Here is a 14405-nt window from a genome sequence, read left to right as displayed (position 1 = left end):
CTTGTTATTAGCACCTATCTGCAAATTTCACCTATCACTACACCATAGGAGTATTAGAAAAAAAAGTAGGTGATAATAGAGAAGGAAATAGGCTTTTAAAAATTATCCACTGCCAATTTGTTGTACATAGACCTTCAACTGATTTGATGAGGTCCACCCATTGTTTTTTTAATGTTTTATATTTTATTTTTCAATTACAGTTTACATTCAATATTAATTTTTTTTTAGTTTCAGGTGTATAGCATAGTAGTTGGATAATCATATACTTTACAAAGTGATTCCCCTAATATTTCAAATACCCACTTGACACCATACATAGTTATTACAATATTATTGACTATATTGTCTGTTTTGTACTTTATATCCCCATGACTATTTTCTAACTACCAGTTTGTAGTTCTTACTCCCTTCATCTTTTCAACCAGCCCCAAACCTCCTTCCCTCTGTCAACCATCAGTCTGTTCCCTGTATCAACGAATCTGTTTCAATTTTGTTTGTTTAGATTCCACATAAAAGTGAAATCATATAGTATTTGTCTTTCTATCTGACTTATTTCACTTAGTGTAATACCCTCTAGGTCCGTCCATGCTGTCCATCCACAGATGTTAATATTTTGGAATTTTATGGCCAAGTAACATTCCATTGCATATAAAAGAGCTGCACCACAGCTTTTTTTATCCACTTGTCTATTGATGGCACTTTGGTTGCTTCCATATGGGGAAGCTCAATCTTCTTTGCTCAGTCTACAGATTCAAATGTTAATCTCATCCAGATATACTTTTCAGACAAACAGAACAACCTTTGGCCAAATATCTAGGCCACCCATAGACCAGTCAAGTGGACACATAAAATTAGCCATTATACCTATTCTCCCATGGTTATGAGAAGGAAAATTCCTAAGCAAATCTCAGTAGGTGCATGATTAAGGAACAGGTGATTGGAGAAAGCTATGAGAATCTAGTCTATTCCATACTACTATATTCCTGCCTTCCCAGCACTACAGTATTAACATTTGTTAAATGACTGAACTAATGGTATGAGGAAAAGAGAAGTAACTCTCTAACTCTTTAAAAAGACTGAAGGAGGCAGACCTTCTGAGAGGCAGGTACAGACTCAGTAGGACCTCCCTGGGAGCCCTTAATCCCCAAAAGCCTCACTCCCTCTTTTTGCCCCCACTCTGCCTGGGAAACCTATCACCATTTTTATTGTTTCTATACAGAAATGGATCCTGAGTTTTAAACAACAAACTTAAAAACTTTGAGGTGTTTTTAAGTTGGGAATGCCTTCTAATACTGTTCATTATGGGAGAGGAACGTTACTTACCTTACTATCTAAGAGCCAGAGGTTGCTTATGTTTTTACCCCATTTCCCATTATCTGCTTTTACTGTAGCTCCAGAAAGTTTGGCTAAAAATTACCTAACACATAAACATGATGGCTGGTGGTCCCAGTCGCCTGCCATCAGCTACGGCAGTGTGCCACACTGCTGCCAGGTGTTACTACTGGCTGGCTCATATCCACAAAGCTCCTGTACATGACAAGTAATTGAAGTGGACTGTAACTCATTTTTGTGGGTTTTGACCTCTTAAAGTTTAATTCCAAAAGAAATATATCTTTCAAAGGATTTCTTTTGACAAAAGTAAAGTATTATGGCAGATTATATTTTCCTTAAATGACTGCAACAATATTTCTCATTCCACATGCTCTTCTTATGAGATTGTCATAAGTCAGTACAGCTACTGCCTTGCCCTCTCTTGGAACACTCACTTTTGGATCATAGCTGCCAGGCAGTGAGAAAATAAGCAGGTACTTGGACAGGTCACATACAGGTATTCCAGTTGACAGTCCCAGCTAAGTTCCCAACAACAGCCAGCATCAACTGCCAGACATGTGAGTGAACAAGCTTTCAGATTCCAGACCATGGCCTCAACTTTTGAGCTGATGTCATGCAGTGCAAGCTAAACTGTCCCATTGAGCCTTGCCCAAAATGCAAATTTGTAAGCAAAATAAAGGATTGCTGCTTTTGAAGCCACTGAGTTTCTGGTGACCTGTAAGTATAAATTAACACTACTGTGATGCTTAACATATATTTAAATCATGTCCAATCTCTGAGGTCCATCTTTAATTCTTTTGTAGCCAGTGAAAAATTCATGAAGGATACAGACATAGGAACTATGTCCTTAGTCCTATATTTTCACAAAGCAATCCTCCTGCAAGTCTGAGAATCATGGTGACCTCAGCTGATCAGGTTATTTCTCGATTCAACTAACCCTATACACCCTAACACCAATTTGCAGAGCACAGGTGGCAAACATAAGGCCTGCAGGCTGAATTTGGCCTGACACCTTGTTTCTACCTGGCAGCAGTGCCGAGCTCCTTGCCCCTAGTTAAGGAGCAGTTACATTTGTACAGTCCTAAAATTACATTAGGCCCTTTGAAGGCAACCGTGAGGCTGATGTGGCCCCTGGTGAAAACGAGTTTGACACCCCTGTTGTAGAGAATTTACTGGTATCTTTTCAGAATAAACAGAATGAGAGGTTTCTTGCTTTACTAAAATCTGTAAAACTGACTCCTTCCTACACCCTTATCCCAATTCTCCTTAGAAATTTTGAACAGGGGGTTGGCAGATGAAGGTGGATAAGGGTTATTTTTACAACTGTTTCCTGGACAATTCACATATTCTTCCCTAAGCTTTCCTAAGGGAGTATGCTGGATAACAATTGGTGAATTGTTATCCTTTTTGTTTTGTAACGATTATGGTGTAAGGGGTTTCATCTCAGAAAATGTTTGGACTCTCAGAACAAACTTTAACTTAAAAAATACAATTAATCAGTTGTTTCTCCCTCTTTTTTGGCCTCCAAAATGTTTAAAATAACTGCTTACACGGAAGATTATTATGTGTAGTTATTGGGAGAATCCAAACATGTACAGGACATGGACTTTTGATCTTTCAAGACGAGTTATAGGTGTTACCAGTGAAAGTGAGGTAGCCATATTGTAGCACGATCAGCTTTGAGGCAACCAAGAAAAAACCCTGTAATTTGTAATCAATTCTTAAAAGTTATTGTTCTGGAACCTAGTCCTATTAGTCAACATGTCAAAGAACTCAACTACGTCCTTTTCCTTATTAAAAAGACTCAGTTTCCATAGAGTCAAAACAAAACAATCTTTAGTAGTCTTTTCCTGACTCGTTTCTCCTTTTCTTTTCCCTAGATCCTTTCTCTAGATTCCATACATGCCTTTTCGCATTCAGCTTCTCTTGACCGTTTCTTTTCGCTTATTTGGTTATCCCTGCTTCCCGTCCTTTTTTTTACATTAGCCTGCAGCAAGTTACTCTCTCCCAACTCTTCATTCTTGGAATTCACCAGCCCTGGATTATATCGTGTGCCTTTTAGAAGTAAGACTCGACAAAAAGGCTAAGGAAACCGTGCAGTGAATCCCTAAATTTCATCCTTCTCAAATGCACCGGCTACACCCGAGGCCTGTGGAGCCGGGAGACTGTGCTCCCAGCCCAAGTGACAGCGACGTGCAATTGTAAGCCTCAGGCAGCCTCTGCTGACGAGGCAAGGAGCAGTAACAGCAGTAACAAAGGAAGCAAGCCTGGAAGGCGCCGCCAGCTCGGCCACGGCGGCGAGACGGGACCAGACGAGAATCCTGCGCGCCTCCCACACTCCGAGCCGAGAAACTCACGCTCAGGAGGGCCAAAATGGCGCCGTCCTCGCGGTCGCCTCGCCGTGGGGGGCGGGGCCAGGCACCTCACGTGACCTCCCCCGCGGGCTGCGCGCCCCCTCCCCTCTGCCCTAGGCGCGCTCCGGGAGTCCCGCGGCCGCGCAGATCGTGCCCCACCGATTTGGGGGCGTCCTTCCTTGTGCTGGGGCGGCAGTGAGGCTCTTTCCCAGCAGCCGAGGGCTGGAGCAGGGTCAGGAGAGGGGGCACTGGGCCTTGCAGAGGCAAAGGGGCTGTGGCACGGGTCCCTGCAGCTGAGAAAGGGAGGTTGGAGGAGACGGTGCGGGAGTGCTGGGGAACGGCCAGGTGCTGAGGGCGAGGCTGTTGGGGGAGATTCACCGCAATCCTCCCAGGCCGTGGGCGCCGTCGGGTACTGGGGGCTCCCCTCGGGGCGTCGACCACTTGTCTTGGGCTTTCACAGGTTTCTCATCGCCATCTAGCCTCGAAGCCAGTAGAACTGAAAAACGGCTTCAGCCAAATTCTCCCTTCCCTCTAAGGAGTGGGGACGAGCCCGTCAGTCTAGAGGACTCTATAGGGATGTCCCGGCCTTCGGGGGCTGGGGGGATGGAAGAAGCAGAGGTTGAAAGGGGCGGCGAGAGCGGAGAGCTCCCTCCTTGACAATCAAATGCATCCTTTAGTGTTTCCACCTCCGTTTAGTAGGCTTGGCAGTGCTGACCACCCGGGAGGAGGGACGGGCGACGCTGGGCCGGATCTGACCGTGCCACCTTCATGTGGGTGCTGACGGGGACCCAGGAGGGAACGGGCACGGGGCGCAGCCTCGCCCTACTTCCTCCCCGCCTCCTAAGCGCCGGGGCTGGTGATGTGGCGTCTTGAGGGGACCCGAGGCTGCCCCGGGTTCTCCAGGACTCCACTAGGTACCCGCGCGTCTCGTTGCGCCTGGGGCAGGAGAGGCTGGCGCGGAGCTCGAGGCAGGCAGGCGGGCGGGCAGGCGAACGCGGGGGCAAAGAGCAGAGCTGGAGCCCCAGCTTAGCCATGGGGCATAACGGCAGCTGGATCTTCAGAAACGCCAGCGACCCGCGCAACGCGTCGGGCACAGAGGCGGCAGGCACCAACCGCAGCGCACTCGGGGAGTTCGTCGAGGCGCAGCTGTACCGCCAGTTCACCACAACTGTGCAGGTCGTCATCTTCATAGGCTCGCTGCTCGGTAAGCCGTCCGCGTAGGCGCCTTCTAGGGGGTTTGCCTCGGGGGCACAGGCGCCCATCTGTTGTTCCCTGTATGGCAAAGTGCATATAGTTGAAGGAGGCTTAAGAATGCCAGGGTAACTGCGGGGAAGTTAAGCAGGAACGGTCGACTCATGCCCCTCTCCGGAAGCAGAGGAGTTCGGATAGGGCTTTCTCCCGGCCTGAGGAGCGTTCTTGGGCAAGGTGGAGGTCAGCCTCCCCAGGTCGCCCTTGCGGAACATTTCGGGATGGGCGCAGGATTGTGCTCATAATTTCTTACATCTCGGGTCCCAGGGCAGAGCTCGCTTGTAAACATCTCTTGTTTACAAGGAGGAACAAAGCTTATGTTTTCTTGCTGATGACGGATGTGTTTTCCTCTCCCGTCTGTTCCCTGTATGTAAAATTATTTTGAGAGAACCTTATTTTGCACGTTTTATGGCTTGCTTTTTCAGAGCATCGACCTGCTGGTAAACAACCCTGTGGAGTTAAACTCTTGCGTTCAGAAGTTTTAAACACCAAAACAAAAATCTTGTCTATTTCTCTACCTATGTTTTGTTCGAAGTACAGAATAAAGACAGGATTTTAAAAAAACCACAAAACACCACACACAACAGTTTTAGATATAGTTGTTCGGAAGATCTTTTCTTCCGAACACTGAAATTGAATTGAAATTCATTGAATTGAAATAAGCCACTAGTAAAAAACGTTTGTCCACTAGTGTGAGAATTACTAGTACTTCTAGTAGCTACTCTTTAAGTGATAAATGGTACACTCTATTCATTTCTGTTGTTTTGTTGAACGAGTTGCATAGTTCTTGTAAATATGTGGCTTTGCTTCAATGTAAATTCTCTGATGCGGTATTTACAATGATGTACAAAAATTGTGATTATGTGTGATTTTATGACCAAGAGCAGTCAGTGTTAAAGTTTCATTGTAGGAATAAATTACTTTTTTGTAGACTCCTATGAATTCCAGTAGAAACCAAGATAACTGATATCAAAAGACAGTGGAAGAATTTTAAGCATTTGGAATTTCTCTTAATAATTTCTCTATTATTATCACCCTGACTCAGTCTATTGTAATATTTATCTTCCACTTTTTGTCATGATGGTATTTTCAGGAGTAGACATCTATGCAGCTGTGTCTAGGGACTGTGTGTGTGGGTGTGTAAATGTGTTTTTATGAGTGGAATGTTAAATATACACTGAAAAGCAAAAGCTTGTTTTCGAAGGACTTTCAATATTCATTTAACAAACAACTGAGGGAATACTGATTACCTACTAGGTACCAGACACAATGCACTGTAGGTTATTGAGAGTTAAATTCTAGTATTGTCACATTAACTTAATGGATGTAAGTGTAGATTATTGGGAGGATAGTGGAAGTGCCTGCATTTTTATTTCTGCATTTTTTTTCTTATGTATGTATATGTATGGTTTGTTTTGTTTTGTTTTCCCCATGGGTAGCTTCAACCCTGAAGATGGTGTGGGGAAAAATTTTCCTATAGTCTAATAGAAGGCAGAGCATGTGTGTAAAGGGCAGGGCAAATAGAGCACTATTTATTTATTTATTTACTTATTTGAGAGAGAGAGAGAGAGAGAGAGAGAGAGAGAGAGAAGAGTCACTGAGTTTTGTTGTTTCACTTATTCACTCATTCATTGGTTGCTTCTAGTATGTGCCCTGATCAGAGATAGAATCTGCAACCTTGGTGCATCTGCCCAACACTCCAACCAGCTGAGCTACCAGGCAGGGCAAATGGTACACATTTAACAAATGTCCTGCTTCCTCTGTAATACTTCTGTTTTTGTAACTTGCATTGGATTCAGGAATTACTACGTAAATCTGCCCCTATTTCAACTTTTTCCCACAAAGCTCTTCAATTGACATGCAAAAACTGCTTCTGTGAATGTCTCCAAACAGGAGACTGATTTTCCCCTTGATCTCGTTATGTTTGAGTTGATCGAAGGGGACATATTTTCCCCTCCATGTTGCTTGGGCCCTCCTAAGAGAGAATTCTTTTTCATCATTTTTAGTTTCAGGAAAAGTATAAATATGGTTAAATGTCTAGAAACCAAAAGTCATAGAACTTGTGCAAAAGTGAAAGGTACTTCTGGTTTTCTTAAAAGCTTAGCTAAATAACATTGTCCTGTGTACTTGTTACTTAGTGCTATTCTTGATTCATTGTTCTCTGAGGATTTGACCCATACAAACACATCTATGTTATTGAACCTTCCCAGTAGTAACAGTTGAGGCTCAGAACTTTAGTTTCAGAGTCATGTACAGTCTGTTGCAAGGCAATTAAACTTAGGAAGCATAGTTTTATGAAGCCCCTCCCCCAATAGAAAAAAAAGCAGAGATTAGAATAAAAAGATTTATCATGGAAGAATCTCTATGGCTGAAAAGTGAATGGAGGATGGAATAGTGTCTACAATAGCATTTAACTCTAATCCACATTTTTCCCCTGTCCCAAAACATAAACGAATAAATACTTGTTTTCTCTTTCCCTTTTAAATAAATTCAAATATACTTCCTTTATTTTCTAGAATTTTTCATTGGAATTTCCAGAGGCCCGCTATTGTTTGAAGATAATTCTGTGAGGGAGGGGGAGTTTCTCCCTTGTTCCCGCATAGTTCTTTTGGCTGGTCTAATCGAATTGTCGCGAGACTGATTAACAGGAGTAAATAACCAAATTTATTATGTATGTACATACAGGAGTTTTGTAAGAACCTGAGGAGGACAGATTGGGCAATTGGGGATTATGTGCCATCTTGAACTAAAGAGAAAGGGGGTAGTGGTTTGGACTTCAAAGGAAGGAAGGCAATTTGCAGGTAGATGAGGAGCAAAATTTGGTAAACACATTCTTGCTGGCCCATCCAGAAACAATGGGACTTTGAGGGGATTCTAAGAAACAGAGTGCTAGGTTCCTCCCTGTCTGCCACACTGCATTCATTCATTCATTCATTCATTCATTCCTGGAGCAAGTTTTTAAAATCTGAATTCCGTTAGGCAGACAAAGGGGAGAGCCAAAGGTTCTTCTGAGGTTTTTTTTTTCCTTAAAAATAACCACCTTAAAATAATCAATATCCCCAAAAGGTATGTTTCGGTGTGGCAAACTGTTTCTCTTCAATTCCTTTGTACTACTGATGCCTTACAGCTTTTTCTTTGAAAACCATTTTAGTGTCCAGTATTAGGAAAAATCCCCAACAACTTGGAATAACTGATATTTTGATCATAGGAAACATTAATTGCTGTGTATTTTAGAACTCAAGAATTGTATATAGTATTATTTAAATAATATATCTCTTCAATACCCTGAGCCCTAGGTAACTACTCATCTACTTTCTGTCTCAATGGATTTGTCTGTCCTGGATATTTCGTATGTTATAGAGTCGTATAATATGTGGTTCTTTGTAATTGGCTTTTTTCACTCAAAGTAGTGTTTTCAAGGTTCATCCATGTAATAACATATACTTCATTTGGGTTGAAATGTAGCATATACTTATTGGCTATTAAGCATAATGCTACTATGAACATTTGTGTCATTTTTATGTGGACATAATGTTTTTAGTTCTCTTGGGTATATGGCAAGAGTGATATTTCTGGGTCATATGGTAACTTGATAAATCATCCTTTTCAGGAATTGTCAGATTGCCTTCTAAAGTGGCTGCATTATTTTACTTTCTTAACAGCAGTTCATGAGGGTTCTAGTTTCTCAACATCCTTGTTAACATTTATTATTGTGTTTTTTATTATAACCATTCTAGTGGGTGTTACATGGTGTCTTATTGTGAATTTGATTTACATTTTCCTAATTACTAATGATGTTGAGTATCTTTTCATGCCCTTATTGGCCATTTGTATGTCATCTTTGGGGAAATATGTTTAGATACTTTACCCATTTTTAAATTGGGTTATTTGTGCCTTTGTCACTGAGTTTAAACTTCCTTATATGTTCTGGAAACTAGATCCTTATTAGGTATATGATTTGCAAATATTTTCTTTCATTCTGTGAGTTTTCCTCTCCAATGTATTAATACTTTCTTCAAGGAAATCTGAAACACTAATTCTAAAGAACATAAGCACCCCTGTGTTCATTACAGTGTTACTTACAATAGCCAATATTTAGAAGCAGCCCAGGTGTCCATCAGTAGATGAGTGGATAAAACAGGGACGGTACATTTACACAATGGAATAGTAATTGGCTGTAAAAAAGAAGAAAAATTTAACCCTTTTAATAGCATGGATAGACCTGGAGAACATTATGCTAAGTGAAATAATCCAGTTAGTGAAAGACAAATACCATATGATTTCACTCATATGTGGAATCTAATGAACAAATTGAATTAAGAAGTAAAATAGAATTCCCAGCCAGGGTACATTCCTGGGTTGCAGGCCATAACCCCCAGCAACCGCAGATTGATGTTTCTCTCTCTATCTGTCTATCTCCCTCCCTTCCCTCCCTAGAAATAAATAAATAAATAAAAAATCTTTTAAAAAAGGAAGTAAAACAGAGACAGACTCATAGAGAGCAGGTTGACAGTTCTGGTGGGGGGTTTGGAAGTTGGAGGGATTAAGCAAAAAAGAGAAAGAACTCATGGACACAGACGACAGTGTGGTGATTGCAGGGCAGGGGTAGGGGTGGAAGAGATTACAGGGGGGATAAATGGTAATGGGGAAAAATACAATAAAATAAAATAAAAAAAAAGACTTGTAATCAGGTAATTGCTTTTTTCTCTGTTTCTTGGATTCTTCCACATGGACTAGCAGTTAGCCCTTTTCATGTGTGTTAATATGCCTTATTTTTGTTAGGGCTCAGTCATGTGTACCTGCTGGGATGTTAATAAATGAACTGGCTGCATTGTAAATATGCTACATTAAATTGTTCCTAACAGGAACTGATGTCATCTAAAATAACTAACTCTAGAATTATTTTAAAAAATTGTAGCTTTCCAAATATTCCAATAGCAATGAGCCCATCGGACCAGGAAGACTTTAAAGTTTGGTCATTGTGTTGTTTTTTTTTTACCTGGTTCTGTTTTGTCCTGGACTTTAGTCTGTGGTTTGTGCTACTGAAATAAAGAAATCTTTTGCCTTTAGGATTAGAAAGGTAACCTTTTCAAGAGTCCCCTCCCTAATCAGAGCAGCATTTACATGGTGTTAAGATATTTTTTTATATGTTGACAGTTAAGGTATATAAGTAGGATATTTTTGGTGCTAGTAAACAAAACAAGTAATTAATTTCCTGTTTTAAATTTTCATTTTTAGTTACTTTTTTCTTGTCCCAAAGCCTCAGCTCCAAATATGTATAGTTCTCCAAGAACTATACATTTACTTTATTAGGTGGGATTTTGTAGAATGGGAGGAAATTTGTCTCAAAACAGGAACAAATAGACAGTGGCTCTATTTTTCTTGGGGACATCCAAGTCTCTGAAAGTATTTCTTCTGTAGAATTTGTCAAAGAATTTCTCTACTTATCATTTGCAGAATAAGACATTTAGATTGAGTAGTGACTGGAAACTGTTGTAAAAACATTTTTATTGTCAAGAAACTTCTACATTGGCAGGGTGGGAAATTGTTATTAGTCACATTTATCCCATTATTAAAGTTGTTATTGGAGTTTTTGGCTAGACTAAGGTATGAATGACCCTAACCAAAATTTAAAAGTAAGAATTTACTCTAGATACACATAAAAAGTAAAAAAAAAAACTGTCTTCAGGAAGCCAACTCCCATTTTCAGAGTTCTTACTTTCTTGTCTTTATTACCTCTCTACATATACTGCTTATTTTCTTGTCCTTTTGGATGGCCAATGGCCTTATTTTTGATTGCTTAACTTGTCTTCTCTCTTCCAAATGTAATAGTATCTGTATTCCATTCCCACATGGTGGCCTGCTAATAAATAAACCACTTTAGATGTAGATGTTGACAGATGTTAGTATATTAATATATTGATCTTCAAAGATACTTGAAGAAAAAGTTCATTATCTTAAGCAAAAAAGAGTGACTGAGTTGAGTATTTCATATATTTGACAGGTGATGGGGGGAAATGGGTGAGATGGATCTTTGTGGGGTGGATCTTTAGGAACCTCCAGTCATATCATATAGATAAACCTATTTATTACATGTAAAACATTTAGAAAAACTGAGAGTATAGGCATATACTGGTACATAAAGGAACAGGCAGTTATCAGTTGATATTAGTGTCTTATTCTTCCTTTATGGTTTTAATTCCTTTTATTTTTATTGTAATAATTTAAAACACACATGATCTGCCTGGAAAAATGTACAGCTATTGTTAATATAACAAGAAGAATTTGCAGAACATTGATGTAACCTGGCAGCGAAGGAGAGTGGACTGGAATGTGCATGCCTGAACAATGACGACTTCACTGTACTAGTCAGTGGGGGTGGTAGCTGTCATTGAGTGAGCATGTGTACTGTGTGGCTGTCGCACTCAAAATGAATGAATAGAACAACAAATCTGCATCAAATTTTACATTAAGCTTGAACATTCTTCCACAGAAACTATTTGGATGATTCAGAAGGCTTTCAGGGACAATGCAGTGAGTGCAGCCAAATAAAAGTGTGGCACAGACACTTCAAAGATGGTCAAGGATCTGTTGAAAGGGATTCATGTTCTGGAAGGCCTTCAACAAGCAGAACATCTGAGAATGTTGAAGGTGTATGGGCTGCAATCAATGAAGATCAGGGACTGACAGTGTGAGAACTAGAAGCTGATCTGGGGATTCCAAAAACTACTCTGTCCCAGATTTTGACTCAGGGTCTTGGCATGGAATGTGTCGTGACAAAATTCACTCCATGGTTTCTGCTACCAGGGCACAAGGAGCATCGTGCTGCAGTTGCTAATGATTTGATTCAAACTGCCCGTTACCAATGAACCGGATTTTGTCAAGAAGGTCATAACCAGGTATGGATAGTGGATCTATGGCTATGGGCTATGATCTAGAAACAAAGGCCGAGTCATCCAGTGAAGTCACCTGATTCTCCACATCCAAAGAAGGCACAGCAAAGTCACAGCAAAATCAAGACCATGTTAACTGTGTTTTTTATTGTGTTACGTCCATCACAGTGATGCTCCTCCAAGCCAAACAATTAATAAGGAGTACTACTTAAGTGTTCTTTATTGTTTGAGAGATGCAATATGATGAAAACGGCCACAGCTATGGACAACTGGTGATTGGCAACTTCATCACAACATGCCCACTCATGCATCACGTCTTGTGCAGAGTTCTGTGACAAAACACCAAATCATCCAGGCGACTCAGCCCCCCTATAGCCCAGATTTGGTGCCTTGTGACTTCTGTTTTTTCCCAAAACTAAAGTCACCTTTCAAAGGGAAGAGATTTCAGACCATCAGTGAGATTCAGGAAAATATGACGGGGGAGCTGATGGCAAGTTCAACAAAGGATTTTGCAGAGTGTTTTTGAACAGTAGAAGAGACTCTGGGAGAACGGTGTGAGGTCCTCAGGTGCCTACTTTGAAGGGGAGTGAGGTGTCTTGTCCTATGTACAATGTTTCTTGTATCTTCTTCAATAAATGCCTCTATTTTTCATATTACATGGCCAGATACTTTCTGGATGGATCTTATACTATTTCACATTGTTACCTTGGGATGCTTATTGTGTCTGCTGACTCTCTCATTGTGAATCATTTCCTTGTGTGTAAGTTTTTGAACGTGAGTCTCTTTTCTTTTTCTGGAGGATTCTTATCTCGGGTGCAGATGTGGCCTTTACAAGTTTCACATTTGCTTTTGCTAGGTGTTTTGGAGAAGACATATTTCCTTGTCATCTCTCTGAGGATAGATTTTTTTTTCCCCATTCTCTTTTATTGAGGTGGCTACCCTTTGAGGATTCTGGCTTTATGCAGGAATTTCTGTTTCAACTACCTGCTTCAGGTGAGTCCCTGGTCAGTTCAGTCCTTGTGTGGGCGTTGAGACCTAGTTACCAGTGATGGTTTATTTTCTGGTCTGAAAATTACCCCTCAATGCAAGTACTCCAGTCTCTGTCTCAGACAACTGGGAATTTTTCTTTCCTGTACACTCAGCTAGAATTTAAAGATGTCTTCTGTTTTATTCAGCACTTCTCAGTGTTCTATGTAGCAATGTTCTAAGTTCTATGTTGCCAGAATCAGAAGGTGGAGTGTAAGCAGGACACATTCTGGGCACAAGGTGGAATGATTGCTAGACTTGTTTCTAGGAGATGTGTAACCAAAAGTTTGGTTGCTTTACAGTGAGGTGGTGGCATCTGGTCAGAGTAAGAATACCTTGGAAGATTAAGGAAAGTAAGTTATAGTAAGTGGAATGAAGGAAGAGAACTCAGGAATGTTGATTTCTAGTGATGGTCAATTCATTTAGGAAATTCATAGAGGGTCTGTAATGAGGAAGGACAAGGAGAGTGTTGCTAATGGGGATGCATGCTTCTTGTGCAGTGTTAGGTGCCCTTGATTTACCTGCCAGCATGGTTACTACCAATCAAGAATACTGCTTTTGCCTTACATTTTTGCTGGGGCTTATAGTTTATAACATATACCACATCATTCAATCATAATAACATTATGAAATAAGGTAGGGACATTTTCTGTTTGTATTGTTTTAGCATACTCCTTCCCCACAACAGCACCTCCCTCCCCGAGCAACGAGCAGCGTGCAGTCAGTGGCGAGCCTCCTTTCCAGTATTCATCGGAGTTCTTAGTTGGAAACAAAGAGCCTGTTGTCAAAAGGAGACACAGCTACAAAAGCATTTACTAAAGAAAAACATTTTACTTGCTAAGATGGACTGCAAAGGAGTTCAGGCTTTAGAAGGATCGGCTTGCCAAATGTAATATAAAACAAGCATTTAAAAGAAAGCCACTGCAAGATTACCAAATTTATAGTTATTATTTTTATTGTGGAGGGAAAAAAGCATTTATCTTACACCAGTGTTATAACCTCAAAGATTGTGTCATATCTTCACACATCAGCATTGTAAAAGCCAATAAAGTTATAAAACAATAAAGTTCTTATTAGAAGCCAGTAATTTACAGGAAAGGCTCAAGATTTCATTTTTCGTGAGGACCAGAACTAGACAGGGTGGTCTTGGGCCTTTTTAATGTATGTCTTTATTCTGATGGAGGAAAGGGGCTCAGGGTTCAAGGATTTTTTTTTTCTTTCCTGACTGTCGGACATAATGTGCACCTTTTTTCCGTAACGCAGCAGGACAAGGTATTAATTTTATTTCTACACCAAACTAGCCAGATTATGAAGAAAGAAATTTTTACAGGGTATTAGGATGCTTTCAGAATTTATACGAGAACCTGGATGTCACAGAGGTAGAGGGACAGTGAAAAAATATGCACAGTCATACCACTGGTTCTAGCAGGAATCATGAAACTGCAGTCATGTACCACCAGTGAAGTACGGGAGTGGATTGTTGAACCTAGGACACAGCTGGCCCAGAAGCAGCACAGGCATCTGTCATCTGCCTGCACTTACAAGAAAACCT

General features: G+C 40.8%; 1 protein-coding gene across 1 annotated transcript in view; it reads left to right on the top strand.

Moving 5' to 3' along the window:
• Positions 1-3826: 3826 nt before the first annotated feature.
• GPR176 (G protein-coupled receptor 176) overlaps positions 3827-14405 on the top strand; it is an 89544-nt gene continuing 78965 nt past the window's right edge. Inside the window, exon 1 of the mRNA XM_045823735.1 lies at positions 3827-4890. Within this exon, the coding sequence (XP_045679691.1) occupies positions 4719-4890 (172 nt within the window). The 5' untranslated portion in view covers positions 3827-4718. The remainder of the gene's footprint in view (positions 4891-14405) is intronic.

This window comes from Phyllostomus hastatus, unplaced genomic scaffold (assembly GCF_019186645.2).
Source record: "Phyllostomus hastatus isolate PE091 unplaced genomic scaffold, TTU_PhHast_1.1 phas_scaffold_501, whole genome shotgun sequence".
In the NCBI taxonomy this organism is placed as follows: domain Eukaryota; kingdom Metazoa; phylum Chordata; class Mammalia; order Chiroptera; family Phyllostomidae; genus Phyllostomus; species Phyllostomus hastatus.
Note: the sequence above shows the minus strand (reverse complement) of the source record. Positions and strands in the feature narration are given on the sequence as shown.